The sequence below is a fragment of the Pteropus vampyrus genome, unplaced genomic scaffold (assembly GCF_000151845.1).
Source record: "Pteropus vampyrus isolate Shadow unplaced genomic scaffold, Pvam_2.0 Scaffold37, whole genome shotgun sequence".
In the NCBI taxonomy this organism is placed as follows: Eukaryota; Metazoa; Chordata; class Mammalia; order Chiroptera; family Pteropodidae; genus Pteropus; species Pteropus vampyrus.
The window spans coordinates 7664915-7692214 of NW_011888818.1; the positions used below are offsets into that span (position 1 = coordinate 7664915).

The 27300-nt window shown below is 54.3% G+C and overlaps 2 protein-coding genes across 8 annotated transcripts in view; both read left to right on the forward strand.

Annotated features, from left to right (window-relative positions):
• The first annotated feature begins 6937 nt into the window (after positions 1–6937).
• On the forward strand, positions 6938–23812 carry RAB11FIP5 (RAB11 family interacting protein 5). Of its 5 annotated transcripts, none has more exons than XM_023529491.1 (6): positions 6938–6956; positions 8081–8517; positions 8625–9324; positions 16195–17847; positions 21158–21347; positions 21575–23812. In XM_023529491.1, exons 2-6 carry the CDS (start codon positions 8178–8180, stop codon positions 21776–21778), a joined length of 3087 nt encoding a protein of 1028 aa, XP_023385259.1. In that variant the 5' UTR covers positions 6938–6956; positions 8081–8177; the 3' UTR covers positions 21779–23812. The 5 variants fall into 5 exon arrangements, with proteins under 5 accessions (XP_023385259.1, XP_023385254.1, XP_023385256.1 ...); XM_023529486.1 differs by lacking the exon at positions 6938–6956 and adding an exon at positions 7449–7495 and having other exon boundaries at positions 15883–17847; XM_023529488.1 differs by lacking the exon at positions 6938–6956 and adding an exon at positions 7449–7495.
• A 1222-nt stretch (positions 23813–25034) lies between these two features.
• SFXN5 (sideroflexin 5) overlaps positions 25035–27300 on the forward strand; it is a 110651-nt gene continuing 108385 nt past the window's right edge. For 2 of the 3 annotated variants that reach the window (XM_023529492.1, XM_023529493.1), the window contains exon 1: positions 25035–25484. In XM_023529492.1, coding sequence (XP_023385260.1) covers positions 25383–25484 — 102 coding nt within the window. In that variant the 5' untranslated portion in view covers positions 25035–25382. The remainder of the gene's footprint in view (positions 25485–27300) is intronic. The other variant, XM_011358160.2, reaches the window with a different exon arrangement.

Sequence of the window (27300 nt, forward strand, 5' to 3'; positions counted from 1 at the left end):
GTAGTGTTAAGTACACCGAGGAAATAAAATAAGGCAAGGGGCAGTTGAAGTTGGGGTATTCAGGGAAGACTGAGGAGGTTCAGATAAACCGAGACCTGACATCAGTGAGTGAGTGAACCATGGCCTGAGATTTGGGCCTGTGTCTCAGCCAAGGGAGAGGCAAATGCAGTGGCCTTGAGGTGGAACATAACAGATGTGTTCAGGGACACCAGGAAGGCCAGTGTGGGATGAGACTCAGAGACAGAGGAGCAGGGACCGAAAAGATAGTCCTTTCTACCATTCCGAGAAGCAGATGTGATGTGCTCTGATTTCACCTGTTTGCCAGGTGGAGCACAGATGGCAGGGAAGCAGGGAAGCAGGACACTGTGATGTCTAGCAGGAGATGGTGCTGGACTGCACTATAAGGTGATAGTGGTGGGAAAGGTTGAATTCTGGATATAATTTGCACATAGAGTGAAAAGAGTTCAAAGTTTCAATGTGACTTGTGAGAGGGAAAGGAGACAAACATGGTCCCTGGGTTTGAGGCCTGACATAAATGATGTGTGGGGGCTCAGAAGGGGCACGATTATTGGGTCTTAAGTTGAACTTTGTACTGATAAGAATTGGAAGTGAGCCGGGTGTGCCTGGGCCTGTGGCTGCTGTGGCCCTGCCGCCCCATCTCTGACAGGAACCACCTGGCACTTGCATGTGTTTGGTGTCTGCCCTAAGTCAGGCCTCCCAGAGCACTGGGCTTTTCCAGTTATGCTGTGTGGCAACTGTTAGCCCAGCTCACAGTTGTCCTGAGTGATGGGTGGGGGAGCTGGGTAGCCCACTAGCAGGAGTAAGTAGGGCCATAGTCTTGGTAACAGGTAAGGCAGCTGGTCCCCCACCCCGTCCATCCCACCTTTGTCCTCTGCTTCTGTTACGTGTGGAGAGGGGTCCAGCCTGGGAGGAGGCTGAGGCCTGAGTCCTAAGTCCACACTGGGCTTGCTGAACTGTGTCAGGCCGAGGGAGTGTGAGGGTTGGATTTCGGCTGAGCAGGAGCCCTGTACGAGCTTTCTCGTGGTCAGCCCTCCCAGGAATTCTGGACCCTGAGGGCTGTTGGAGGAGGCTGCTCTCAGACAAAGTTTTAATGGCCTGGGACAGAACAAAACTCCGAGGTTCCCTCAGTGATCTCTCAGGCCTCTATCCTTCTAGGATTGCGGCAACTCTTCGAATGATTTTCTGGTCTTCATACCCCATCCCTGTGCCTCTTTGGGAGTCTCTGATGGACATCCAGGTCTTTTCCAGCCTCTGTCCTCTCACGGTTTCCAGAGGTGCAAGCCTGCATTCAGCTTGATGAGAAATGCTACACCTTAAAGACCTTGCATGGGCTAGGAGTTAGGCATCTTCAGGGTCAAGTTTGGACTCCATCCCTTACTAGCTGTGTGACCTTGGGCAAGTCACAAACCTTCCCTGTAAGTTAGTTTCCTCATCCACAGAATGGGAAGAATGGGCCCTGTCTGTCTCTTGGACTGTGTGTTTAGCGAAAGAGGCGCAGAGCCTGTCGTGCCGTGAGCACAGTGAGGCTAGCTCTGCTGATTCTCTACTCTCATCGCATGTCTCCTTCTGCCTAGGCGTGGTCCTCTCAGGCCCATCTGCACCCATGGTGTCAGATCTGCCTTTTAACGGGACCCAGGGGCCCTTTAGTACTTTGCAGTTTGAGAAGCGCTGCTGAACGTCACTCCCAAAGAGTAGCATACATAGCTTTGCCTACTTCCTCTTGTAGCAAGGAATTTCCTCTTATTGCTCCTTTCCTGATGGTGCCTGTCAGGCCTTGGCTTCAGATGGACCTGGGACAAGTCCCAGATAATGATCATCTCTTTCAATACCCTTGGTTCCTGATAACTTGCTGCCTGGGCCTTGGCGAGTTCAGGTGCCTAAGACAGTTCGAGAGTCAAGTCGAGGTGAGTGCGATGCAGGTGGAACAGTTTAGTGCTTACAGTGAAGGATGTGCAGGTTGGTCATTTACATGCTGCAGGAGTCAAGGAACCCAGGCTCCAGGCACTGGCGGGTGGCAGGGGAATTGCATCAGAGCAGAATCACTGTCCCGTCTCAGTGAGAGTGCCTTTTCAGAAGTGGTTTCCGGGAAAGAAGGCCTTGTTCATTTTAGCACTCTTTATTAATAGGAAGTGCTTAATGGTCCCTGCCCCTCCCCACACATGTGTGCCTCTGGTCTATAATCTCCTCCCAGGGGAGGGGTGAGCATTGCTAGGGTCAGTCCTCTCAGAAGGAGCAGGTCATCCAGACTTTGGAAGGCAAGCCTTAGCCAGGCAGGGAGAGGTGCCGGTTTCTTGGGTACCGCTTGAGTGTCGCTGAGGATGAGCCCAGGCAGAGGGAAGGCTGGTCCCTGATCCATGAGGTGATATAGACCAGGCAGCGGACTTTCTCCTGTGGTTCTCACATGGGGTCTGATGAATTCAGTCATCTGAGAAGGGACCCCTCTTCCTTCACTTAATATAGATTCTCAGGTCTGGCCCTTCTAATTCTGTAGGTTTTAGGAGGTGTGTTGGTATGAGTAGGTAGAAAAGAAATCTCGTGCTGATGTCAAAGCAGGTTTGGGTGCCTCACTGGAGAGCTCTGATGATGAGAGCTCTGTCTCATGAGCCTCCATCTAGATGTGTGTTGGGGCCTTGGTCAAATCCTGATTGATTCTGGCTGAGCCGCAGCCATGGATGGGAGTGACAGGTTAGGCCTTAGCTAGGTACTTGGAGTTGGAGGTCCTAGGGCTACAGTGGCCCACCCAGGCTGGTGGGTGCAGGGCAGTGAGAGAGCAAGAAAGCCCAGGGTGAGGGGTGCATTATGAAGAGGAGCAGGAGCTCCCAAACCAGAGGCCAGGTCAGGAGTCCCTGCTGCTCCTCTAATGGGCTGTCTCCTCCATGGCCAGTCCTGATGAATTGAGGATGGATATTTGTTAAAGGAGCCAGCAGATTCTCTTGAAGGCCAGGCACAGTGCTCAGGGTCAGGGTTTTGAGACCAGAATCAAAGTCCCAGGAGCTCACAGCGTGGGAGGGAATGACAGGACTAAATGGGAAGCTTTGGCTCCTCCTGACCAGACTGTGTGTGTGTCCTCCTCTTGGCGGCCTCTATAGCAGGGATCCCCAACCCTTGGGCTGTGGACTGGTACCAGTCTGTGGCCTGTTAGGAACCGGGCTGCACAGCAGGAGGTGAGCAGCTGGCGAGCAAGCAAGAGAACTTCATCTGTATTTGCAGCCACTCCCCAGCGCTAGCATCACGGCCTCAGCTCCACCTCAGATCATCAGACATTAGGTTCCCATAGGAGCATCGGTCCCTGGCGCCAAAAAGGTTGGGGACCGCTGCCCTAGAGGATGGTATCCCCATTGGACACCAGAGGAAACAGAGGCTTAGGAAAGAAATCTGGTAGCTGAAAGTTACATACAGGTAAGTGGTAGAGCCAGATGTGTACTCAGGATGCAGATCCAGCTCTGAGCCATTGTGCTCTGCTGCCATGTACATCCAGATGAGAGCTCTTAGCCAGGGGTGGGCAGAGCAAGGGGAAATGAGAAGGAGGGATGGACAGTGAATCACTGAGGGCTTGTGACATCTCCAGGCTTTACCGCTAGGTATTGTTTCTTTACTTTGGAGCTGTGTGCCCTAGGGGATACTCAGTAAATATCCACAGGGTACACAGTCCAGCTTAGGAGACCCCAGGTACCTGGGATGACAGTACCAGGTGGTTGGAGCAGAGCATGGCCAGATCTGGTTGTAGAGTGAGTTTGGTTCAGAGTATGTATGCTTGGTCAAAAAGAGGAGGGTTGGGCGGGGCCAGCATGGTGGCAGCTGAGGTGGAACCTGCACTGGGTCACAGGACATTGCTTCTCGTTCCCCATTGGAGCTTCAGTCCATAGGAATGAGATGCTGAGAGCCCGTTTGCTCTGGGGTCTGCTGTGTACAGGGCTCTGTAAAGAGAACATCTTCATCCTCTCACTGAGAGATTATCAGCCCACGCTGGCCACATTCCTAGCCGCCACTGGACTGTGTGCTGCAGTACCTGGCAGGCCTGGGATCTGTTGGGGGACCCTGTGGACAAGCAGGAGGAAGCAGCAATCAGGGATCCGAGGGAGGGATATGGCTTCCTTTGGGGAGCTGTTAGTTGTGGCACCCTGCCATCTCAGCCTATAGTCAAGTCCTCGAGGCACCCGAAGTGCTAGGCAGAGTCCAGTTTAGTCCTGCCCTGGAAGGCAGAGAGAACGTGGTCGGGAGATAGCTGGGTGACAGTGGCTGGAGTTTCTGAGGCAGATCCCAGCTGTTCTCAGTCTTACCCTACTCTGAATGGGGGTGTCTCAGAAAATGGTGAGGAAAGCCTTTTCTTTCCTTCCTGGCCTCCCTGAAAAGCAGGTTAAGAGAGAACCCCAAATTCCTTGGGGAAAAGCAGAAGCAGAGGTGACCTTATAGCAGAGGGAACTGAGAAGGGTAGGGGACAAGGATCCTTTGGGCAGAGGACCTGAGCCTCTCCCTAGGCTAGTGAGGCCCGCTCCCTTCATCACAGGGTGTGAGAGGGAAAGAGGAGCAGCCCATTCTGAGGCTCAAGCAACTGAGGAGACGAGATAGGAACGGCGTTTTCTTGTCTTTTTCCTATTATGACAGTGGTACATGCTCCTTATAAAAAATTCAAACAGGACAAAAATAGACAATGTCGGAAGCAATGGTTCCTTTCAGCCTCATCCCCCAGAGATAACCATGGCTAGCGCTGTGGAGTGTGATGCATGACCAGTGGTGCTGAGGGCCCCTGACCTTTACGCCCCAGCAAAGGATGTCTGCACTTGCTGATTCCAGCTACTCAAGGCTTGGAGAGTTATGGGGCTGGAGGCCATACCCTTCTGTTTTGCCCCACCTCCCAGGATTTTTCTGTCCTTAGTGGGGCCTAGGCCAGGTTTGTGGAAAGTAACTAGGGCTGGACCTTTAAAGAGTTAAAGGGGCAGGCCCAGGGCGGGCATGAGGTTGAGAAGGTAGGGTCGTGAGGATGTTGGTGCTAGCTGATTCCTCCTGCTATTAAACCTCCTCTCTTGCCCCCAGACAAATCCTCACACGCATCCCTTCAGTCTGTCTGTCTCATTTAGCTCTCTCCTCCCCTCACTTATCCCCAGCACACACTTTTTCCTCTCCGCCCCTGCTTATTATGACAGTGTGGGGATGTGCACACACACCCTCCGAGCTTGGCCTCACACCCTCCCTGCTTGTGCCTTGTGTGCCAGGCCCAGCCTTGCCGTCTCTCCGTTTTGGGAGGGAGAACCAATAGCCCAGGCTCACTCTGCTCAGGCCATTGAGTGGTCACCAAGGAGAGGCCAGATGTAGCCTACGATAGACATAGGAGGTTTAGTCACGGTGGCGTCTTCCAGGGATGCAGTGAGAGGTGCCCCTGGGAAGAGCTTTTTTTTTTAATTTCAGCATTAAAAACAAAAACTACCACCACCAAGCCCTTACAGTGATTTAATTCTGGAAATTTAGAGGTCTAAAGACTTTTCATATGTAAGATTCCCCCGCTCCCAACCCCTTTGTGTCCAAGAGAAGCTCAGGGAGCTGGTGCTGTGGGGTGGGCAGATGCCAGGTGGACGGTGGCTTCCATAGTGCTGACTGAGGCATGTGGGGTGTTATGTGACGTGTGTGATACAGTATGTAGGGTGTATGTGTGTTGTGTTGTACAGTGTCATGTGTGGTATGGTGTAGTGTTGTGTGCATGCGGTGTAGAGTAGTGAGTAGAATAGTGCATGATGTGTGTTTGTGTGGTGGTGCGGGGGCCATGTATGTGTGGTGTGTATGCACCAAGCGACTTTTTGAGCCCTTCAGGGACCGATCTGACCATCTCTACCAGACTGTATTCCACCTTCGTGCCTGATTGGCTAGGTCTAGAATTCTAGGCTGCGAAACTTTTCCATCCAAATTTTGAAGGTGTGACTTCATGTGGTGCCCAGTGTTGCTAGAGAGGGCCTGATGCTATTCTAATTCCTGAGTGTATGAATCTGTCTCCCCTTTTTGGAAGCCTTCAGGGTCTCCTTTGTGCCTAGTGTTCTGAAACCTCACAGTGACACCATGACTGAGTCTTCATTGTGCTGCGTACTTGTGGGCCCTTCTGTGGTGGTGCTGACATCCTTCAGTTCAGAAAACTTTCTTCCATAGTTTCATCCTCTTTGTTTTCTCTGCACATCCTCTCTTTCTTCTTTTTGTAAATTAATAAAGTTTGTTGTTTTAGAGCAGTTTTAGGTGTACAGAAAAATGAGTGGGAAGTACGGAGAACACTCATATACTCCCTGATACCTCCATCCCCACCCCAGTTCCAAGTTTCCTCTGTTATTAATGTCTTGTATTAGTGAGGTACATTTGTTACAATTGATGAGCCAATATTGATACAATATTATTAATTAGAGTCTATAGTTTACATTACAGTTCACTCTTAGCGTTTTCTACTCTATGAGTTCTGACACATGTATAATTACTTGTATCTACCATTATAGTATCATACAGAATAGTTTCTCTGCCCAAAAATCCCCTGTGAGTTGCTGATTTTCAGGTTGCTCAGCCTTTGTCTTCTTTTGTGGTTGAGAGAGATGCCCCTCAAGCCCCTCACACATGGGAACAGACTGTTCTACTTTTTAGACTCTCCAGTTATTTTGTGGCGAACCTCCTAGGATTGACCTCTAATAATTGCCTCGTCTTTGTCTTTCTGCATTCTGGAGATTTCCTTTAATTTATCTTGGAACATATCCTTCGAATATTTTATTTCAGCTATGTGCCGGGAGGTTACTCATTCTGAGTGCTGGTGTGAGAAAAGAAGCTGATTTCCAGTTAACTCCTGTTCTCAGCTGCACCTGACCCCATCGTTTTGGCTTGGTGTTCCTAAGTTCAGAACCTTTCTGCTTCAGTGACTCTGAGGAATCTCTCTGCCCACATCTGTGGAGATAGGCAGGAGTGTGACCTGGGTGAGTTGGGTGGGAAGGGAGACTATGGAGGTGTCGAGCTTCTCTACACAGATGCTGTATGGTGCGGCCAGTCCGGCAGAATTGGCTTGGCCAGCCGCTCCTTTTTGAGCCTTCTCCTAGGAGTCTGAGTGGTTTGGGAGGAGGATTTGGGAAGCAGAGGAAGGAAGAGCTCCCCTCCCCTGTAGGATGGGCTCCACCCACCTGGTCATGTGTGTTAGTGGTCTCTCTGGGAGTGCGTAGTAGGAAGAACATGGGCTTTGTGGCTCCGCATCTCCCCTCTGCTTCCCGGCTACTGGTTCTCTGTGAGTTACTTTACCTCTGAGCCTCAGCCTCCTGATCTGTAAAACTGGGTAGTGTCTCCGACCTTATGGACTTGTGAGGTGTAAGTGGGGGTGAGATGAGAACCCCTGCGCTCCTGTGGCACACAGTAGGTGCTCAGCAGATACGAATGTTCCTTCCCTGGCACTCTTGCTTCAAGCCCCTTTATACCATCTTGTCTGCTTCTCCATGTCGCAGAAGTGTTCCTGGTGGGGCTTGGGGTGAGTCAGTGAGTGGGTGAGGTGTGTGTATTTGCACTAGTGTTCCTGTGTTCCTGGCCCTAGGCCTCTGGTGAGCTGTTCTTTCCTGGGCTCACTGGTGGCTCAAAGCAGAGCTTTAGCTGGGACTGGCCAGAGGAGATGATGTAAACAGGGAAAAATGTGGGCAGGTCTTTCCATACCAGTGCCTGGAGATGTAAGTATCCCTCCTAGACTCAGCCTCAGCCCTCTGGGACTCAGAGTTTCAGTGGGAGGGGGTAGGGGATAGGACAGAGGGGAGGTCTCTGAGCTCCAGGGAAGGTGCTGGGCTGGGAGAGGGCCACAGTGTGGTAACCGCTGCCTGCCCAGTAGCACCAAGGAGCGTCCCTACTCAGGATTTGGTTTTCTCTAGCAAGGAAAAGTTTTGGATAGGTTCTCAGCTATGCCTGTGGCCTGGAATGCAGAGCCTGCGTATCACAGCAGGAGTCTGGGGTGAGGCCGCTGTGGCCCTCACAGCAGGGAGGGGCCCTGTGAGGCGCCTGGCGCTGGTGGAAGCCAGGTTCCCTGCGTCTGTGACCAGAGCTCTGCCTGTTGCCTCTCTTCTCACAGGTGGTACAAGCTGCACTCCAAGGCGGGCAAGAAGGAGAAGGAACGTGGGGAGATCCAGGTCACCATCCAGTTCACTCGCAACAACTTGAGTGCCAGTATGTTTGACCTGTCTGTGAAGGACAAGCCGCGGTCCCCCTTCAGCAAGATCAAGGACAAGATGAAGGGCAAGAAGAAGTATGACCTGGAATCTGCTTCTGCCATCCTCCCAAGCAGTGCCCTGGAGGATCCTGAGCTGGGCAGCCTGGGCAAGATGGGCAAAGCCAAAGGTTTCTTCCTCCGCAACAAACTGCGCAAGTCGTCCCTGACCCAGTCCAACACGTCACTGGGCTCAGACAGCACCCTGTCCTCAGCCAGCGGGAGCCTGGCCTACCAGGGCCCAGGCGCTGAGCTCCTCACCCGCTCGCCAAGCCGCAGCAGCTGGCTGTCCACCGACGGGGGTGAGCGAGTGAGGGGCCACTCCTGCCAGGGAGACCCGAATGGAGACCCGGGGCCAGAAAATAGGGCTTCTCTTCCCCATGCTAACCCCAGTGTGCTTCTTTTTCAGGCAAGGACTCTGCCCAGTCCCCCAAGCTGCTCACCCATAAAAGGACCTGCAGCGATGAGGCCAGCCAGATGCGAGCAGCTCCCCCCCGGGCCCTTCTTGAACTTCAGGGCCACCTTGACACCGCCTCCCGCTCTTCTCTCTGTGTCAACGGCAGCCACGTTTACAACGAGGAGCCCCAGGGCCTCTTGCGGCACCGCAGCTCCATCTCCGGCCCATTTCCACCCTCCAGCTCCCTGCACAGTGTCTCTTCACGGCCCTCTGACGAGGGGCCTCGGTCTGCAGATGACTCCTGGGGCAGAGGCAGCCATGGCACCAGCAGCTCAGAGGCAGTGCTTGGACAGGAGGAGTTGAGCACTCAGGCCAAAGTTCTGGCCATGGCGGCCAGCCACTCTGGAGAGGAAGAAGGAGCCCGGCCCCCAGAGGGGAAGCCAGTACAGGTTGCCACACCCATGGTGGCCTCCTCTGAGGCTGTGGTGGAAAAGGAGGGACCCCGGAAGGAGGAGCGGAAACCCCGGATGGGCCTGTTCCACCATCACCACCAGGGCCTGAGTCGGAGCGAGTTGGGGCGCCGTGGCTCTCTGGGGGAGAGGGGAGGGCTCACCCTAGGAGCCTCCCCCCATCATTCATCCAGCGGGGAGGAAAAGGTCAAGAGTAGCTGGTTTGGCTTGAGGGAAGCCAAGGAACCAACTCAGAAACCCAGGTACGTCCTTGGCAAGACCAGCTTTGCCCCTCGGGGAGGATGCTGGGGTGTCTGCAGCCTGAATCCCAGGGTTGGGAGGACAGAGCCGATGTGGCCCTCGGGCAGCTGCTGGGGCTCTGGCTTTGCATGGTTGAGCGGGGCTTTCCCTAAGCCAAAGTTCGTTGTCTGCACTTGGAGGCAGTTGAGTCTCAAAGGCACAGTGCTCTGAGGGCCACGTGGATTGAGGAGTCCAGCTCCTCAGTGGTGGGCCTTGCTTCATGAGTTGATACACTCATCCCCTAAGGGAGGCAGAGGACTAGGAGGAAGCGGGAGAAAAGGAAGGACGTCCTCCGTTTGAACTTTTTGCTGCTTAACCTCCATCTCTGTCCTCTGGCTTCAAGGTAAGGGAAGCCTTGGCAAGTAGTGATGAGGACAGACTTACCAGCTATACATAGGAGGTTCCAACACCCCCTCCAATTGGGTTCAATTAATTTCCGAGGGAGGCTCACAGAATTCACAAAAACATTTTACTTACTAGGTCACCCGTTTGTTATAAAAGGCTGTAACTCAGGAACAGCCAAATGGAAGATGTGCGTAGGGCATGATATGAGGATAGGGCACGGCGCTTCCATGCCGAGGGCAGTCACTCTCCCAGAATCTCCGTGAGCTTGCCAGCCCAGAAGCTCCCTGGGTCCTTTTGGGTTTTTATGGAGGCTTCACGTGACTGATTAATTCATCGCCCATTGGTGATTGATTCATCCTCCAGTCCCTGACCCTCCCCAGAAATTCAGGGTGGGCCTTAAAGTTCCAACCCTCTGTTTGTGGTTGGTTCCCTTGGCAACCAGCCCACTCCCCCCTTTCTAAAAAGCACCTCATTAACATAAACCCAGTTGTGGTAAAAAGGATTTGTTGTGAATAACAAATACCTATTTCACATTTTTGACTCTGAAGTGTTTTCAGGAACTGTGGACAAGAGAACAAGTATTATAAAACAGATGCTCCCGTTGCTCTTACCACTCAGGAAATCTCAAGAGTTTTAGGAGCTGTGGTCCAGGAACTATGGACGAAGAACACATATATATTTATTATAAATCACAACATCGCAGCCCCTGACCCCTGCCCTGGCCCGTTTGCCTTTTCCTAACTCTGCTACGTTGCAGGCTGCTACATTGTCCAGCAGGACCCAGGGTGGGGCTCCAGGCATAGGCCATGGGTGCATGTGTGTCCCCACTTCCTAAAGGCCTGAGGCCAGCCCTGGACAGGAATATCTATGGTAACTCTAACCGGTGTGGCAAGGGCAGCCATTTCCATTCTGTCAGCAAGCCCTGCTCCTCCCCGTCCATGGATATACGGGCAGGAGGTGGGATGGGAAGGCTGGGCACAGTGGCGAAGGGTCAGCCCATAGGACAGAGGGTCCCCAAACCTCTTTCTCAGCAGAGGGAGAAGACTCCTGAAGTCCTGGTTTTTCTCTTTTCCTGTAAAATTCTGAGTCTGCTGAGAGGAGTTGGGAGAGAAATGCAGGGCCTTTCTCCGGGCCCTGGCCAGCTGGCAGCCTCATAGATAGGTGTGTGGGGTGGATCAGTCTCTGAGTGATACCACCCTTTGTTCCCCCCTTCTTCCCCTGCTTAGTACATCAGCCTTGGTCTGATTGGGAAGAAGGGGATGGTCCTTTCTCAGATGCCCAGATTAAGCCTGGTGGCCCTGTGACAACTCACAGAAATTTGTAGGTGGTAGAATGGAGGGAGGTGGTAGGAGACCTGGGTGGGGCATTTGCTGAGAACAGCTGGGGGCCTGTGTCAGAAAGGGCACAGAACGTGGGGCTCAGCACTGTCATTTATGGAGTGTCTCTGGGTCTTTTCTAGGGCAGGACAGATGCTGGGGGACTCAGCATCTATGAGGTCATTTCTAGTGCCTGCACAGGCTTCGGGCATAGACCGCTGCAGGCCATGACTTTGAGTTATGCGGGGGATGTCACTGCTCCTGCTTATAGCCTCTATTTTACTTCTCATGTTTCTCCTTGTCTCCTAATGACCTTTCAGAGTCCCGAGAAGTTGGGTCACCGATGGCCATAAGAATTCTGAGGTGTTTGTCCTTCTCACACTTTCATTCTGAGCTTGTCTGCAGCTGGTTGGAGGGCACTTGGGGCATCCCTGCCCTCCCTGGGGCCCATTTGCAGGGGCAGGCTCTGTGACCTTGTATCCAGGTGGGCAAGAGGGCCTTGTCTTTGGGTAAAGTGGCTTGGCCTGGAGAGGTGTGAAACCGGGCCATTGAACTCCATCAGCATCACCTGGACCCTACCTTGAGATGGAGAGGCTGGTCTGGTGGAAATGACTGTTGGTGCTTACCCAGAGGGCTTACGTAGGGCTTTTGAAGAGAATATGCGAGGTGAGCTCCCTGCTGGAAGCTGTAGGTTAAACACCCAGAACTAGAGTGACTGCATGTAGCTGCAGCATCTCCAGCCAGGACACAGGGAACCTGTCCACAGGCCTAGAGGTTTGGGGTGCCTCTTCCCTGGGGCTGCAATTGCAGATTGCTGGGTGCTCTTCACTAGGAAGGGCAGCAGCGCCCTCTAGTGCCCCCACGTGGCACTGATGCCCCATGGCGAGGCCCGAAGCAATGTGTTGGGTGCACAGTATCCAGGAAAAGGCAGTGGCTGGAAGAGAAGAAGGGTATAAAGGACTGAGATTTTCCTCTTGTTTCTCCAGACATGGCCCTCATCTGTTCGGTCTTGTGACTGTCACACCAGGCCCCTACCAGCATGTATGTCAGGGGTGTGGGTAACGGAGAGCAAGCCCCATCCCAGCCACTGGATGTGTCCCTGCTCACCAGCTCTGCTGTGAGCCGTGCATCCTGAGCTGCAGTGCAAGCTACTTAGTTTAGGACTAAAGACCACAGGTGTTAACCCCACCAGTGCCAAAGCGGATTGTTTTTGTGTCTGTCCCTCCCTTTCTCTACCCTTTTAGAGTAACAGCTTCCCCAGGGCAGGTCACTGTGTGCTCCCCAAGCCCATCCTCCCCTCACACTGACCTTAGAACTTTATGCATTATAGGGGAGCAAGTGGTGAATACAAACATTGTTTTAATTAGGGGGTAAGTGTGGTACAACAGCGGCAAGAATATCGTGGTGGCCTTTAATGATCTCTGCCTCTGCCCTAGTCCCTCACCACGTGTGGTGGACAAGGTCCTGGTGAGCCTGCACTGTGCAGTGGCCCATGGAAGAGCTTGCAGTCTCAGTGACATTCTTGGTGGAGTAAATGAGTAACTGTGCTGTCTGCCTAGTGATTTAGAGTTAGTGGGGCCACATGTCCTGTTTGTGCCGGTTTTCCTGGCATAGTTAATAGTGCCCTTTACCATACTGAAAATGTTCTGGTTTGGAAGATAAATTATATGGTCTCCCTACTTACACTCACGAGGCCCCACTGTGTCACCTCTTTCTGCTCAGATGTTGGGAGAGGATATGTCCAGTCTCTGGGACACGTTTCCTGGACATCTGGGCACATCTCAGGCAGATGCCAGGAGATCATGCCTTAGGAGAGACGGTTGAAGGGCATCTTGTCTGGGGGTGGGTACGCTTCAAAGGCTGGCTTTGGCCTTTTGTAGGGACTGCCTGGAAAAAAGCCTTTGCAGATCCACATGCTACCTCTGAGACCAATACGGGGAAATAACAACGACACAGAGCTCATCTCAGCCTAAGAAAGAGCTGCCCACTAGTGAAGCCTGGCCTCCAGCTACAGGGGTGACCCAAAGGTGCAGTGAGTTGCTCAGTGACAGTAGTGTTTAAGAATAGAGGGGCTGTTGGAGTGAACAGGTGATTCCTGTATTAAATGGCAGGTTCAACCAGTTGTGCTGAGGGTCCTGCAGGCCCTAAAGTTTGATTTCTATAATTTGAAGAGGCAGGGCCATTTGGATTTCTAATTTCTTTCCCCAACTTTTGATCCTAACAGAGAAGATGAATCAGCATATGTTGAAGCCCCCACTGCTTGATGATGGGTGGGGGATGGCACTGTGCTAAGCTGGCTTGGTGGGTTCTGGGATGTACGTGTTTATGTCTGTCCTCAGAGCATAACCTGCAAAGCTAACCACACATGGGAATGTGTCTCTGATCTGTGCCAGGTGGAATGGTAGGGAGGGGACACATTAGAATGAGAACCTTCAGAATGTGCATCTCATGTGGAGCAAGGACGAGAGAAGCATGGGGGAGAGGGGTTGTTGTTGTTGGGTAGGAGGGATGGACAGGATGCACTCGGAGGTGCTTCTGGCTCTGGGGAAGCTGCTGGGCCTGGCACTTGGAGTCTCTTTCTCCAGGGAGAGCCCTTTGCCGGTTCCATACCAACCGGTTTGTGTTCACCTCTGGGGAGCCATTCAGGGCTAGCCAGCCTAGCTTGGGGCTCTAGCCTACTTCCCTGCTGTTCTGCTGCCCTATAATTCTGACTGCCAGCCAAATGATTGTAAAACTTTAAGGGTGAGTAGGGCCAGGCTGGGGCCAAGGGGTTGTAGAGCTTGGTGCTATTTTATGTTGATAGAGTTCTCTTCCATAAAGACCACTCATCCACAAAGGGGAATGGGGAGAGAGGTAGCTCAAACTACCCCAGCGCTGTTCCTGGGGGGCTGAGTCCTGCTGGCAGGGTTGGGCTGTATCCAGTACTAGTGAGGGGCATCTCAGGTCCGGGTCTTGACCCACACGGTGGTGGTATACTTCTCTCCTTGGTCTCCATGGTAAGCATATGTGCCTTGGCCCTGGGGCCTGCCTGGTTTGAAGGGAGAAGGGATGTTGGGCCCAGGATTCTCCCTATTTCAGTATCATCACCATGTCCTGACTATAGAAGCAAAGCAATGCTGGGAAGCCCAGGTGGGGTGGGAGTGGATGGGACTTTTTTACCTCTTCTCCCTCCATCTCTAAGTGTTGGTATGAGACTGAGAATCAACCCTTGGTTGGGGAGTTATTGTAGGGGAAAAACAGGGTCATAGAATCTCTGGAAGCTGGATTTTTAAGAGAAACCCAGGGAATGGGGACCTGGCTATGTCCTCCTGGCGAAGCTGGGCTCACAGATTCACAGACTCTCGGGAAGCCCACCTTTGCTGCTGGTTGAACTGATTCCTTCCCATTTCCTGCATCTGGTGTTTGTGGACAAGCTGGCCCTGCCTCTGCCCAGCTCTGTGTGGGGCCTGGTCTCTCTGGGCCCTGAGTTCTTGGAAGAATATCCTGGCAAGCTCCAGACTTCTCAGCCTCTTTCCCTAAATGCACTCCTATCCCAACCTGCAGTCCTCATGGGCTGACTGGTGAAGCCTGGTTTCTGCCACCTCATGGCCCGCCCCCAGGATTTCCCTGTGGGAAGAGGCAGCTTGAGTGGAGAAGATGGATGTGTAGGAGTTCCCCAGGATGTTTCCACTTGGGCAGGGGCCAAGGATTGGGAGTCTTGGGGCTTAGAGTGGGGCCTGGGAGATGGGGCTCAGATAGCAGGTGAGGCCACTGAGGTCTGGGTCCCACAGGTGGACTCAGCCTCAAGGCAACTGCAAACCACAGTCGGACTATTGCAGACTGGGGTGCTGGGTCCTGCCCTGTCTTTCTGGCCTTCTGTCTATGTCCTGGGAATGTCCTGGGGGAAGCTGAGAGCTCTAATTACAGAGTCTGCTCCTGCCTACATCTGTAAAGTTAGCTGCACACTGTAGATAAGATACAAGTGCAGGGGATGCCCCCTCCCAGAGAAGACCCTAGAGGGGACACTTGTAGGCCAGCAGGTGTTTGTTCTCCAGTGTCTTTGGGCATGTAGGTTCACTGCCATGGCATGGATTTCCAAGGGGAGCCAGGGATCTGTGTCGGGGACCTCAGGAGGCCCCTGGTGACATCCAGGGTTGCTGCTGCTGCCTCTGTTCCACGTTCCAGCCTTTGTCTCCACAGCAGGGCTGCTTTCAAGACTGGCACATGGGTACCCTTGGTGAGGGGCACCATCTGCCAGGTGCCGGGCCATGTGGACGCCTGAGGGTAGATGTCCTCAGCAGTGTTTTGCTGTCCTCCTTTACCTGTTATGTACTGATACCTCGTTATACCTGATGACAGCCCCATCATCAGCTCCTGTTACTGCGAGGGGTCAGGAGAAGCCAGTCATTTCTCTGTTAGTGCTGTCTTTGTCCAGCCAAAACCTAGGCTGGCCTTTCTCTGGTCTCTATCCTCTTCAAGCCAGCTAGTATTTCTTTTCCTTTTCTGGTCCTTGAGGGGATATAAGGCACTTTCCAACTCCCTCTTCAGGCATAATTCTGGCATTGAGTGGAATCTTCAGCACAGGGTTGTGGAAAGAACACTTGGTTTAGGTCGGGATCCTGCCAGTAAAATGCTCCCTAGGATTGGCATGAGGACTAAATGAACTCTGTACAGCAGCTACCTCCTTGGGTGGTCCCTAATATATGTTATACGTTGCAGTATTCCCTCTTTCCCCTGGCCTACACACGTGCCTGAACCCAGCCCGTGTGCCAAGACACCTCCTCCCTAGGCAGGTGGGGGGCAGGGGTGTGTGGTATTCAGCAGGGGCGTTTCCAGTCTTGGCATTAACCAGGAGGCTCATGGTTTTGTCTCCCTCCACAGCCTGGACGTGTCTCCTCAGGTAGAACCTGACCCAGCTGCTCCTCCTCACCACCTCCCCTGCTCCCCCTGTGCTCCGGCCCCCCCTACTCCTGCTCCCACCGCTGCTCCCATGCTAAGCACTAACCTTTTTGCAGCCGCCTCCCCTGCTGCTACCACTGCTGCTGCTGTCACCACCGCCCCTGAAGCCACCCCATCTGGATTCTTGGGTCTCACCAACCCGTTCCTCACCTCCTTGCAGAGCAACCCTTTCTTCGAAGAACTCTTAGCCGACATAGCACTAAACTCTCCTTCACCTGCTCCCTCTCTCCCCAGTGCCTCGAAGGCCAGCCCCACCCCCCTGGCCTCCCCTGGGAAAGCCCCGCCTGAGTGGGAAGACACCTTCAGCGTCTTTACTGCCAGCAGGCTGCGTCCAGAGGCTAGGAGCAAGATTCTGGCCCCTGCAGGAGTGGGGCTGGAGGCGACTGGGCTGCAAGACCCAGGCCCCGGGGCCATGACAGTGAAGGCAGCTGAGCCCCAGGGAGACCCTGGGGGAGGAGGAAGAGGTGGGAGCAGCGTGTGGCTGGAACCCAGAGTTCCTCTGGACTTGGGACTGGATCACCAGAGCACGAGTGTGGCCAACCTGGGGCCCCTCGGGTCAGTAGGGGCCAGCCTGACCTCCACGTCAGCCTTGCTACACCCACAAGCCTCAGACGCCGAAGCAGACAGGGAGCCAACGGTGCCAGGAGGGGAAGCAGGACAGAGTCCAGCAGACAGTGCGACATCTCTGTTTAGCTCTCCAGAAGTGATCAGTGTGTGGGAGAGGCTGCCTGGTCCAGATGACACCCCTAAGAGCCGGGATGAAGAGGCCTCCAGAGGCGAGAGCCAGCTTTTGCATGAGCTCAATACCGTCGAAAATTCATGGCCTTGGGATATGGTCACCATTTCTCCTGCAGCTGAGATGTCCTCACCAATCATACGGGGAGAAGAGTCTGATGAGCTACCTCCTCCCCAGGTGCAGCCAGAGTCGCCAGAACCTGTGAGCCTCAAGGGTGTCCAGGGCCTTCCACCACTGGAGCTGGAGCCAGAGCCCACACCCGAGTGGGTGTCAGACAAGGGGCTGCAGCCCAGTACTCCACCTCCCAAACCACCACGCCTCTTCACGCGCTCAGATTCTCAGGAGGAGGAGGAGAAGCCTGCAGGGGGACTGAGTAGCAAGGGCACAGAGACAGGAGACGAAGACGCCTTCTCAAGTGCGTTGATTGCTGGTCCCCAGGAGGCCAAGGAGGAGGGCAAGAAGCCAGGCTCAGAGTCTGACAGCTGTTCTTCGGGAACCTTGCTGGGTGAACCAAGCCTGGAAGAGCCAGTAGAGGATGCTAGCCCTCCTGCGTCTGGGCGCTGCCTGTCTCTGTCCACCAGCTGCCCTGAGGGTCCTGCCCCCGCACCCTGTTACTCAAAGAGCCTGGATCCTCAGAGTCAGCAGATCTGGGGGGCTTTGGAGAGAGGAGAAGGTCCCGAGGCGCCTGAGGCCCAGGGCCAGGGACCAGCAGGAGAGGAGCTTGGGCCCCTTCCAGGCAGCTCCCAACAGGCTGCTGTGTGGGCCTTGGAGGAGGATGCCTTGAACCCCTTCTTATCTCATGGGAGCCAAGATCCCCCCAGCCTCCCGTCCACATCCCCTCCGGGGTCCAGGGAATCGTCCATCTACTCTGGCCCAGAAGAGCTGCCCACCCCACCAGAGCCAGCCTTTCCACCGCCCCCTCTTCCGCCCTGGGCCAGCCACCGCCATGGGGGGCCCAGCCCTCCGTGCTCTCCCCTACCTGGATCCTGGCCCCTGACCTCTTCCTCCCCGCCCCCCAGGGAGCCAGCCTCCCCCAATGGGGGCTCCCCTGCCCCACTCGGGGACGACCACGCTGCAGCCACCCCAGCCTCCCCGCTTGTGCTTCTGCCCTTGGAGACACGACCAGCTGAGGAGCCACAGCCCAGTGCCAGGTGAGCAGCCACCCGAGAACACTTTCCAGGAGGAAGGGGTTAAAGGGAGCGGCACAGCCCAAGGGCTGAGGTGTTCATGGTGCAGCCTCAGCCCCTCCATGAGAGAGTGAGCAGCGACTTCACCCGGGCAGGATGAGGGAGGCTTTGAAGATACGAGCCTTCTGTGGTACTGGCTCTGAAGCCACCTCCTTTTTGGGATCTTGGACCAGCTGGTGCCCCCACAAGCCAGGGGTTTGGGGGATGATGCTGATGAAGTGCAGGGGGTGAGGAATGGGGTGGGGAGAGGTGATGTAGGTTGGCAGGAGAAGGGATGAGAGCTTGCGCACTTAGTCAGTAGGGGCCAGGGGCAGTGAAGCTTGTCAAATGGGGGCCCAAGTCCTCTGTGACAGGCCCCAGGGTGAGAGGCTGCTGTTGGCAGAGAGCCAGAGGTGGGACCAGTATTGAGGTCCGAGAGGAAAACGGAGACACCATTGGAGAAGAAAAAGAAAAGAAAAGTGCTTTCCATGTACGTGACCCTCAGAGGAAAGGGTCTCTGGTCTCATCAGGTGCTTCACTGGTTTGCATTTGTGCCTTCGGGGTGGCCCCCTTGTTCTTAGGACTGTGCCGAGTCGACAGTGGATGCCCGTGTGACTGTGGTCACTGTGGCATTGGTCTGTTTTAGAAGAATTATGAGGCCGTGACTTCACTGGGTAGCTGGTGAGTGGAGACCAGAGCTGAGATCTGCATCTGCAGACACAGGTCACTGGGCGGGGGGCGGGGGGGTGGGGCGGTGGCTGAGACAGTGTGTGATTCAGCAGGTGCAGCAAAGTCCACAGGGCCGCCAGCACTTTAGGAAGCCTGCTTGAAGAAGTAGCGGGAAGCAGAGGTGGCTGCTGCCTCTGATGAGCAGGGCAGGCTCCAGCACTGGCCTATGCATTAAGTCCTTCAAATTCCCTGAGCATCCACTGTGTGTCAGACACCGAACAGAGATGAAAGACACTGTTCCCTCTCTGTTCCCAAGGAGTTCCCAATCTAGTAGGGAAGATGGAAGTGAACCACGAAGGGAAGGCCCAGGACCAGTGCTGATATGTGGGTAGTACGTGGGCAGGAGTCTGGGCTGCCAAGTCCGCCGTTTTAGCGGTAGGTGGTGATGCCATTCCCAGAGGTATGGGAGAGAAGGTAGTTATAGCTTTCCAGTGTCCTCAGCTGGCCCTGCTGTATGCCAGCAGCACTTCTAGTTATAATCGCCTCTTTTTTAGAAGTTTTTTTCTCTCTGGAGTTGGCTTCATGTCTGTACTTGGTATGTTCTTGACATCATGAAGTGGGTAAAATAGAGCTCTTCCCATTTCTCAGGTAAGGAAATGGCATCCATGAGAGCTCTAGGGACCCTTATCTGCAGGGGGTCAGTCACACCGGGAGTCAAGGACTCCTGGCCCCTCGTTCAGGGTGTTTTTACACCTCACTGGTACTCCCCCCTCCCCTGGCATTAGAGGTGGATTTATACCCCCTTCTCTAATGCAAACTCCTAGGTGGGAAGGATAGACTGAGATATGTCCTTTTCCCTACTCCCTGCCCCTGCCTGGGTTCTGTCACTTCCCAGGTTGTGAGCCTGAATCCATGGCCCTCTCCTAAGTAACAGAGTAGGCCTCTCTGGATGTGGGTGAGCCCTTCTCTAGTGGAGTTCAGGCCTTTGACCCAAGCCATTTTGCTTCCTACTCCTGAATGATCCGACTCCTCTGTGAAGTAAGCGTGAATTATCAGAGATCCTCTAGGGGTAGGTTAGTTGATTTAGGGGCCTGAAGCTTCCAGTTTGGGTAACAGTCACAGGTGCAGGATGCTAGGAGATCCCAGAGAGAGGGTTACCTTAGTCAGCCTGCAGGACTCAGGAAGGTGTCGTGGAGGAAGTGGCCTTGCTGCAGCTTTGAAACATGAGTAGGAGTTAGCAAGCCTTTGGATGAAGGGGCAGCATTCCAGGAAGAGGAACAGCTTTTGTAAGAGCCTAAAGGTGAGCAAGAGCGCCTTGTCCATGGCTGGAGTCTATGGGGGCAGAGGTCCAGGAGGAAAGGGCTGGGGCCAGTTATGTTAGAGACTGTGTTTTCTGACCCTGAGAGGGAGGCTGAGACCATAATCCCACAGCAGGATGGAGGAGTGGTTGGTGGTGGGCAAGACTCCACAAAGGAGCTGGCTTAGCTGTGGCCAGAAGGAAAGTTTAGCGAGCTCTGGCCTGGAGAGGAGCGGGTGGTATGAGAGAACGTAGCAGGGCTCGATGTTTGTTAAGGCTGAAGCTGAAGCGGAGATTCAGAGGGGTCCCCAGGTTTCTCACTGGAGCCATGAGAGCCTAATGGTGCCACTCACCACTGGGGAGCAGAGGAAAGGGCAGGTGCAGAGGGGAGGGTGACATGTGCCCCAAGTGGAGCAAGCCAGCATGCAGCTCTCTGCATGGGTCTAGAGCTCAGGGCTGAGATCTAGGCCGGAGATGGCAATGAAGAGGAGGAGTGGAAAGAACCCCAGGGCAGGCTCTCAGTTAAGGCTGAGAAGGGGCTGTCAGAGGTTGGAAAACCACAGCAGGGTTTGGGGGAAACGGGAGAAGGAGAGCAGCCCAAAGGAAGGAGTGATCCAAGAGTCGACTCTACAGAGAGGTCACCAAGGTGAGAACCAAGGGTTTGGTGGCCTCAGCAGGAACACTGTTTGGGGCTGACATTCTATTCTATGGGTTGAGGAGTCAGCCAAGGTAAGAACTTACAGTGACAATGCAGTCTGTGCTGTGGGGAGGCCGGGTGAGAAGGAAGAAGAGGCGGGGATGACTGAGGGTGATAGCCAGGCAAACACAAGGTCAAGGGAAGGTTTCTCAGGCCAGTGTAAATGCTGAGCAAAAGCAACCAGTGGAGCAATCGAGTAATCCAATTTGATCATGTCTGTCCTGGTTTTAGCACTGAAAGCCCCACATCCTGGGAATCCTTACAGTCCTGGGAAAACTAGGAAACAGGGAGGGTTGGTCACCCTTTCTCCCCCTTCCAGAGAAAGGTTCCAGTATAGAAGAGGAGGGAGGAAAGATGGATGGAGATGGGTGGCCCTGGCAAAGACTGGTTATAGGTGCAGAGAAATTAGTAGGAGGCCTCTGCTGTCCCTGTGAAGGGGCAAGGTCACTTGAGGGAGTGAAATGGGGAGGAGGAAGGTAGTCGGGTGCTGAGGAATGCTGGGCACAGCTGCCCTGAGGCCTTGCCTGTGTAGGGGCATTCACCACAAAGTGGTGTGTTTCAGCAGACCTGTGGCCCCGTTTCCATGTACTGCCCATCTCTCTCTGTAATGTGTCTCCTGTCTGTCTCTGCAGTCCCCACCCTGTGAAGCCTCTCAGTGCAGCCCCTGTGGAGGGCAGCCCTGACAAGAAGCAGTCCCGCTCCAGTCTGAGCACAGCCCTGAGCAGCGGGCTGGAGAAGCTCAAGACAGTCACATCTGGCAGTGTTCAGACTGTGGCTCCGGCACCCCAGGTTGGCCAGACTGTGGATACCAAGAGGCTGAAGGTGAGACCCAGCAGGATGCCAGCGGGCATCAGACAAGACCAGCGGTGCTGTGAGGTCAGGAATAGAGCACTGGGCAGGGCGGAAGAAGGAGCTGGAGCCCCGAGGCCAGTTAGACCACCTCTGGCATTAGAGACAGAGGCAGCGGGGCCTGCGGTGGTGCAGCTGGGGTGTTGGTGGGCACATAGGCCTGAGGGTACCCTGCTCACTGTCATTCCATCTGGCCTCAGGATTCAGGTGTACTGGACCAGTCGGCCAAGTACTATCATCTGACCCACGACGAGCTCATCGGCCTGCTCCTACAACGGGAGCGGGAACTGAGCCAGCGGGATGAGCACGTGCAGGAGCTGGAGAGCTACATTGACCGGCTGCTGGTGCGGATCATGGAGACCTCACCCACACTGCTGCAGATCCCCCCTGGCCCCCCCAAGTAGCCTTCTTCACCCCCACTTCCCAGGAGGGTTGGCGTGGACCCTCTGCCTAGACAGGGCTCACACCCTCCCTACTGAACTCACTCACCTGGGGCAGGGTGCAGGCTGTCCTCTGTTGTCACCCCTTGCTCCCTCTTCCTCCTGCCTCAACTGAGGCTGCTGGAATGGGGGGCCTTTGGACTCCCAATGGAGATGGGTCACTCTGTTTTCATACCCCTTAGCTTTGGGGGCTCCAGGAATTGGAACAAAGAATTTAGCCCTCAAGACGGAGCAGGGGTGAGCTGCAATTTGATGTGGTATCTGAGACATACTTTATTACCCCACAGGGATGGTCAGCCATTTCTTCCACAGCTAAACCCTTGTCTTCTTCATCTCCCTCCAGCCCCTGGGGGGCTCCTAGTATTAGTATTAGAGCTGTGGCAGAGACCAAGCTGCTCATTTGTCTGTGCATTATGGGCAACCAGGGCACCTACTCTTCAGCCTCATGTCCTTTCCCCTGAGAGCAAGGAACCTATATGGTCTAGTGTCGTGTCTGCTGTGTCCTGAATCTGTCCATTTCCAGCTGTTTGTGGAGCGACTGCAGTGCGGATGGAGGGAGATGATATGTATTTTTCAGGTCACTCCCTGCCTTCCTCTTCTGATTTTTCCATGAGTGTCACATGTGACTATGTGGAGAGCTGGGACATGTAGGGGGATAGCACCTCCTTACCCACTTCCAAGGTGTGGACCCCTCCAGGCCTCTGGGCTTTGGATGGCTTACATTTGGGAATCAAACCTCCATTCCTGTTCTCGTTGCCCATCCAGATGTCAAAACTCTGTGCTGCTACAGGGTTTGAACTTGGAAACAGATTAAAATGTGCCTTTTTGTGGGTGGGATCAAAGGCCTCTGGATGTAGGCCCCACCCCTTGTTTGGTATGCTCCCCGCCCTCCCCCACCACCACCACCACCCCAACACATGGGACTGGATTTGGCAGCGCCCTGGGATGAGAATGGAGGATGGGGCAGCTGGGTTTAGCTGTGTGCTCTGCCCTCCCCTGGAGATAATTTCAATTAAGGGTCTGACCAAGCTGCTGCTGTTCCCTTAACCTTCCTGTTGTCTTCTCTTACTCTCTCAACCCCAATTGAGGGGGGTCCTAGGAAAGAAACTACATTCTGGAAGTGGGAGGTCACACTCTGCCTATGCTTAGGAAAAGGACTTTGTTGTCCTCCCATCCATGCACTATCTGCTGTCCCAGCCTGTCCTTTCTGCTCCATGGCCTTGCCTGGCTTGGCTGCAGTGCACTTTGAAACGAAGTCTGTCCTTTAGCCCAGCCCTGGTTTGCTTTCAGAAAACACAGTAGGCTTCCCCAGGGCATCTTCAGGGGACCTTTGGTGGCTTGGGGTACCCTGCCTTAGCAAAGTTGTGGGGAGGCTACTTTTGACCCAGTGAGGAGGTGAGAGCTCCTTTTGAGATTGCCTCTTCTTCATGAGTGGGCCTGTGTGGTTACTCTGTGGGGTTGGAAAGCCTTGGAAGGAGATGTGCTCTGTGGGGGGATGTCTTCTGCCAGGATGAAGCGGAGGAGCCCCACATATGGGGGAAGCCCCTATAACATTATCTACCTTGAGGACCACTCATCAAAGTGAGGAAAGTGTCCACAGGTACCCAGGACTTCGGTCATTGGTCATGTTCTTTTGGGATCATTGGGAGTTGGATGGGTGTCTCTTCTGGGGGAAGGGAGTCACTCTTCTCCTAGGTATTCCTCTGGGCTCTATTCAGTCCCAGCCCTGACCCTCACCTTCCATTCATCCTTGATTATGGGCCTCTAAAATTCCCAGGTCGGGGATGTCTTTGAAATAGTTTGAAGTCGAAGCCCAAGGTTCTCGTTGGACATTTCTGTTCCTGGGCACATGGTGGAGGAGGGCTGTGGATGGGGTGGGCAGGGAGCAGGCACAGTTCTGCTTTGCCCTTTGTCTTCCTAGTTGTAACTCCTGTTTATAAAAAGCTTGTTCTTCATGTTTTGAGCACTTTATGAAGAATAAAAAGTTCATAGACTGCAGGTGGCTCTGTTGTGTTCCTGTTTTGATGAGCATGTGAAGGAGGCTTCCTGGGGGAGAAGGCAGGTGATTGGATTTTTGGATGACACTGCGCCTGAACTGACATCTGGGCAGCAGCACTCAGCCTTTTCTCACTTCCAGGGTACCCACATTGATTGAGTACGGTGGGGAATACAGAGGGTAGTAAAAGATCTGATACCTATTCTCAAGCCACTTAGTTTAGTAGGGAAAGATAGGATACAAATCCAAGATACAAATGGTTCTTCATGGCTAGCTACAATGTCTTTTCAGCATTAGGGAAAGTCTGTTTCTTGTGGTTCGACCATTGGTGGATGAGGAACTGACTGCTACAGATCATGCGTTCAGAAAGACATGGGCAGGCATGAGCTCACCCTGCCCTCACCACAGGACTAAGGAGATCCAAAGTGGGATTCCTTAGGGTCAAAACCAAATATTTCTCTACTGGGTGCAGCAGGCAGCATCCCCTCCTCTTCCTCCAGTGTTTATTATCCCTGCTGGTGTCCTGCTCTGCCATCTGCACTGCTCCCCCTTACCTAAAGTCCTCTTAGTACTTGATACTACTGAACCCCACTCGCCACTCTCAGGTCTCTTCCTGCCTAGGAAGTAGGCCCAGGAGTAGTGATCTTCCTTGGTTGGCCAAAGGAAGTGGAGGCTGCCAAGTCTCCTAAGCCCCCTCTGTTTTACTCACACAGTCAACAAATATTTGAGTCTCTGCTGTGAGTACTCCCATGTCTGGTACTGAGGACTAAGAAGCGAATCCAATAGTCACAACTCCTGCCCTATGGACCTTGTAGTAGAAAATACTTACTCAAAACCATAAATAATAAATGCAAAGGGCTGCAAAAGAGAAGTGCTGGGTGCTGTTGGGGCATGTGGTGGATCTTGTGGAAGTAGAGCGATGGATTGGGAAATGGAACGATTAGGCTGAGGCCATAAAGAGAGCCAGCGTCAGGAGAAGATAAGTGTCTTCTGAGTGCAGAATGTTCAAGGAGCAAGGGCGCGGGGCGTCCACCATACTTCAGGAATTGTGACAGAAAGGCTGGAGAGCACAGATGAGTGGCAGAAGAAACTGCATGAAGAAGATTCCGCAGTGCAACTCCGCAGAAAACCTTCGGAGATGAACCCTGCTCCGCCTGGAGTCCTTGCGCATCTGAACTGGTCCCAGGTCGGACTTGCTTAAGTAGAGCTCTTTTCCTGGGCTGCAGTTCCACGAGCAACGCTCACCGCAGCAACTCGAACTTCTAAGGGCAGGTAACCAGCGAGGGGTCACCCCGTGGGCTCCCGTCGGGACCTCAGAGTCGTACACGCACTCTCTTCCCAGACTGCCGAACCTACTAATACTGAAGGTGGGAACAGAATCCAGGTTTGAGTCGGTGCCACTCTTCGCAGTCTAGGGTCGTCAAGCGTCGTGACAAGGAAAAACTACACTCCCCACAACCCCTTGCGTCTCTGGCTCGCTGCGGTTGCTTATGGCCAATCGGGAGAGGCAGCTGTGGCGGGGGCCGAGGAGGGACATTTTAAAAGGGCCGGAGATTGCGGGCGTCAGTGGCCATGGCGGATACAGCGACTACTGCATCGGCGGCAGCGGCAAGTGCCGCTAGCGCCTCGACGGATGCACCTCCTTTCCAGCTGGGCAAACCCCGCTTCCAGCAGGTGAGGACCGGACTGTGGTCTGAGGGTTGGCGGGTGGCACAGGGAGGGCGAGCAAACTCCTCTCCTAAATCCCTCTTAGCCCTAGGGTCTCCGACCCGCGGCCACCCGGAGCCTGCAGCTACTGGATGGGAGACCTCGGCCACAGCCTCTCCTTTTCCATTGGTCAGTGGGGTGGGGCGAGGACTCCCACCTTGGCTCCCTATTGGCCTTTGGCGCCGTCGCTCTGCGGCTGCCAGCGCCCTCCAGCCTTTCCCTCCCGAGGCGCTCTGTGATTGGCCGCTGCCGGCCGCGGCTGGCGATGCAGGGCCCCCGGGTCCCAGCGGCTGCTGCAGGGTTGCTTTGGGCTGTGCAGCCGCCCACTCTAGGCGGAAAGTTCGAGTCCGGCTCTGGGTGAGAAGTTGCCGTGAGAGAGATACCTTCTAACTTTTACCCCCCCAGTGCGGACTGACAGTCTTTCCGAGCTGCTGGAGGAAATTCCAGGCAGCATCCGTGCCCCGCGGTCACGCTCCATCCCAGCCCTCCATCCCAGCCGGGTCCACCGTGCCGCGATAGGTCAGGGCCATGAACTGAGGGCTGCCCGCGGCCCGGAGATCCTGGTCCCCTCCGGCGGTTGCTTCGCTGACGCAGCGAGTTTGCCGGCTGGTGCCTTGCTGGGGTTCGAGCGGAGACTTGCGGGCAGAGTCGGCTGCGGAGGAAACGCTGTGTCATTCGGGGCCGCGGGCCTCTGGGAGGGTCCAAGTGCCCGGGAGCCCCCTCCCCTGCAGCGACCTCCGCGGAGGGTCTCCGCACCCACGCTCTAGCGTCACCGAGCGCTCGGCCCTGTCCGAGCTTGGGTTCTCCGGGGCACGGTGACAGTGGTCCTTTTCTTCCGGGACCCCCGACAGGGCGTCGCTAACTCGTCCTTGTTCACGGAGACAGGGATCGAACCCGCAGCCCGGATATGAGACCGGGACTGGAGGCTGGGAGGGGCCGTTCCCACGCCGCGGGCCGCCGCATGTCCTCGGCCCTCGTTGCCGCCAGCGCCGAGGAAAAGGACTTTATTAGGAAAAGGGCAGAGACTTGGCTGAAGTAAACCTGGGCTTGCCTGGGGTGGGGGACAGCGGAGGCGGACAGAAAAGAAGTTTGCGGGAAGAAAGGAAATGTACAAAGGTCGGTGCGGTGGGGGTTTTTTTGTTCTGTTTTTGGTGGTGGTGGTGGTAGAGAAACTGGTTCCAGCAAGGTTATGCACTATGTTTCACTGATAATTAAGGAGCTGTGCTCCTGAGCCTTCTGAGATGTTCTCATTGTTTTAAAAGAGGATTTTAATTCCTTTAAAAAGTAAACCATTTCAGTATGTAGGTGTTTGAGGCGAGACTGGAGTCTTCCTGCCAGTGTAGGGTGCCAACTAGGGCGAGACTGTCAGGGGTGCCTCTGCTTGGACTTGAGTGACCCTTCAATGGCTGTCCTTCTTTCAAGTCCTCCACGCATTCTACTCATCTGGCAAGGCTTAATCAGGCGCACATCCTCTCCCACGCTGCTACTCTCCACTCCCACCGTGACATTATTCCCTGGTGAGACCAGGGCACTGACTCCTTCCTACCTACCTCTTTGGCCACCCCAAGTGGGACCTTATAGGTCAGCCTGCCCTATGGTCCTCTAATACTCCTCTGTGTGATTACTTGGTCTCAACCCTTTTGAGAGAAAGGGCTGATCTTTGCCCTTCCATTGTCTCCATATTACCCCGAGGCGGGGTTAGACATATAGTGATGTGCTGAATAAAGATTAGTGGGGTGTTTTTTCTGGTACCTGTTCTGGAACATTAAGTTGCATAACACGT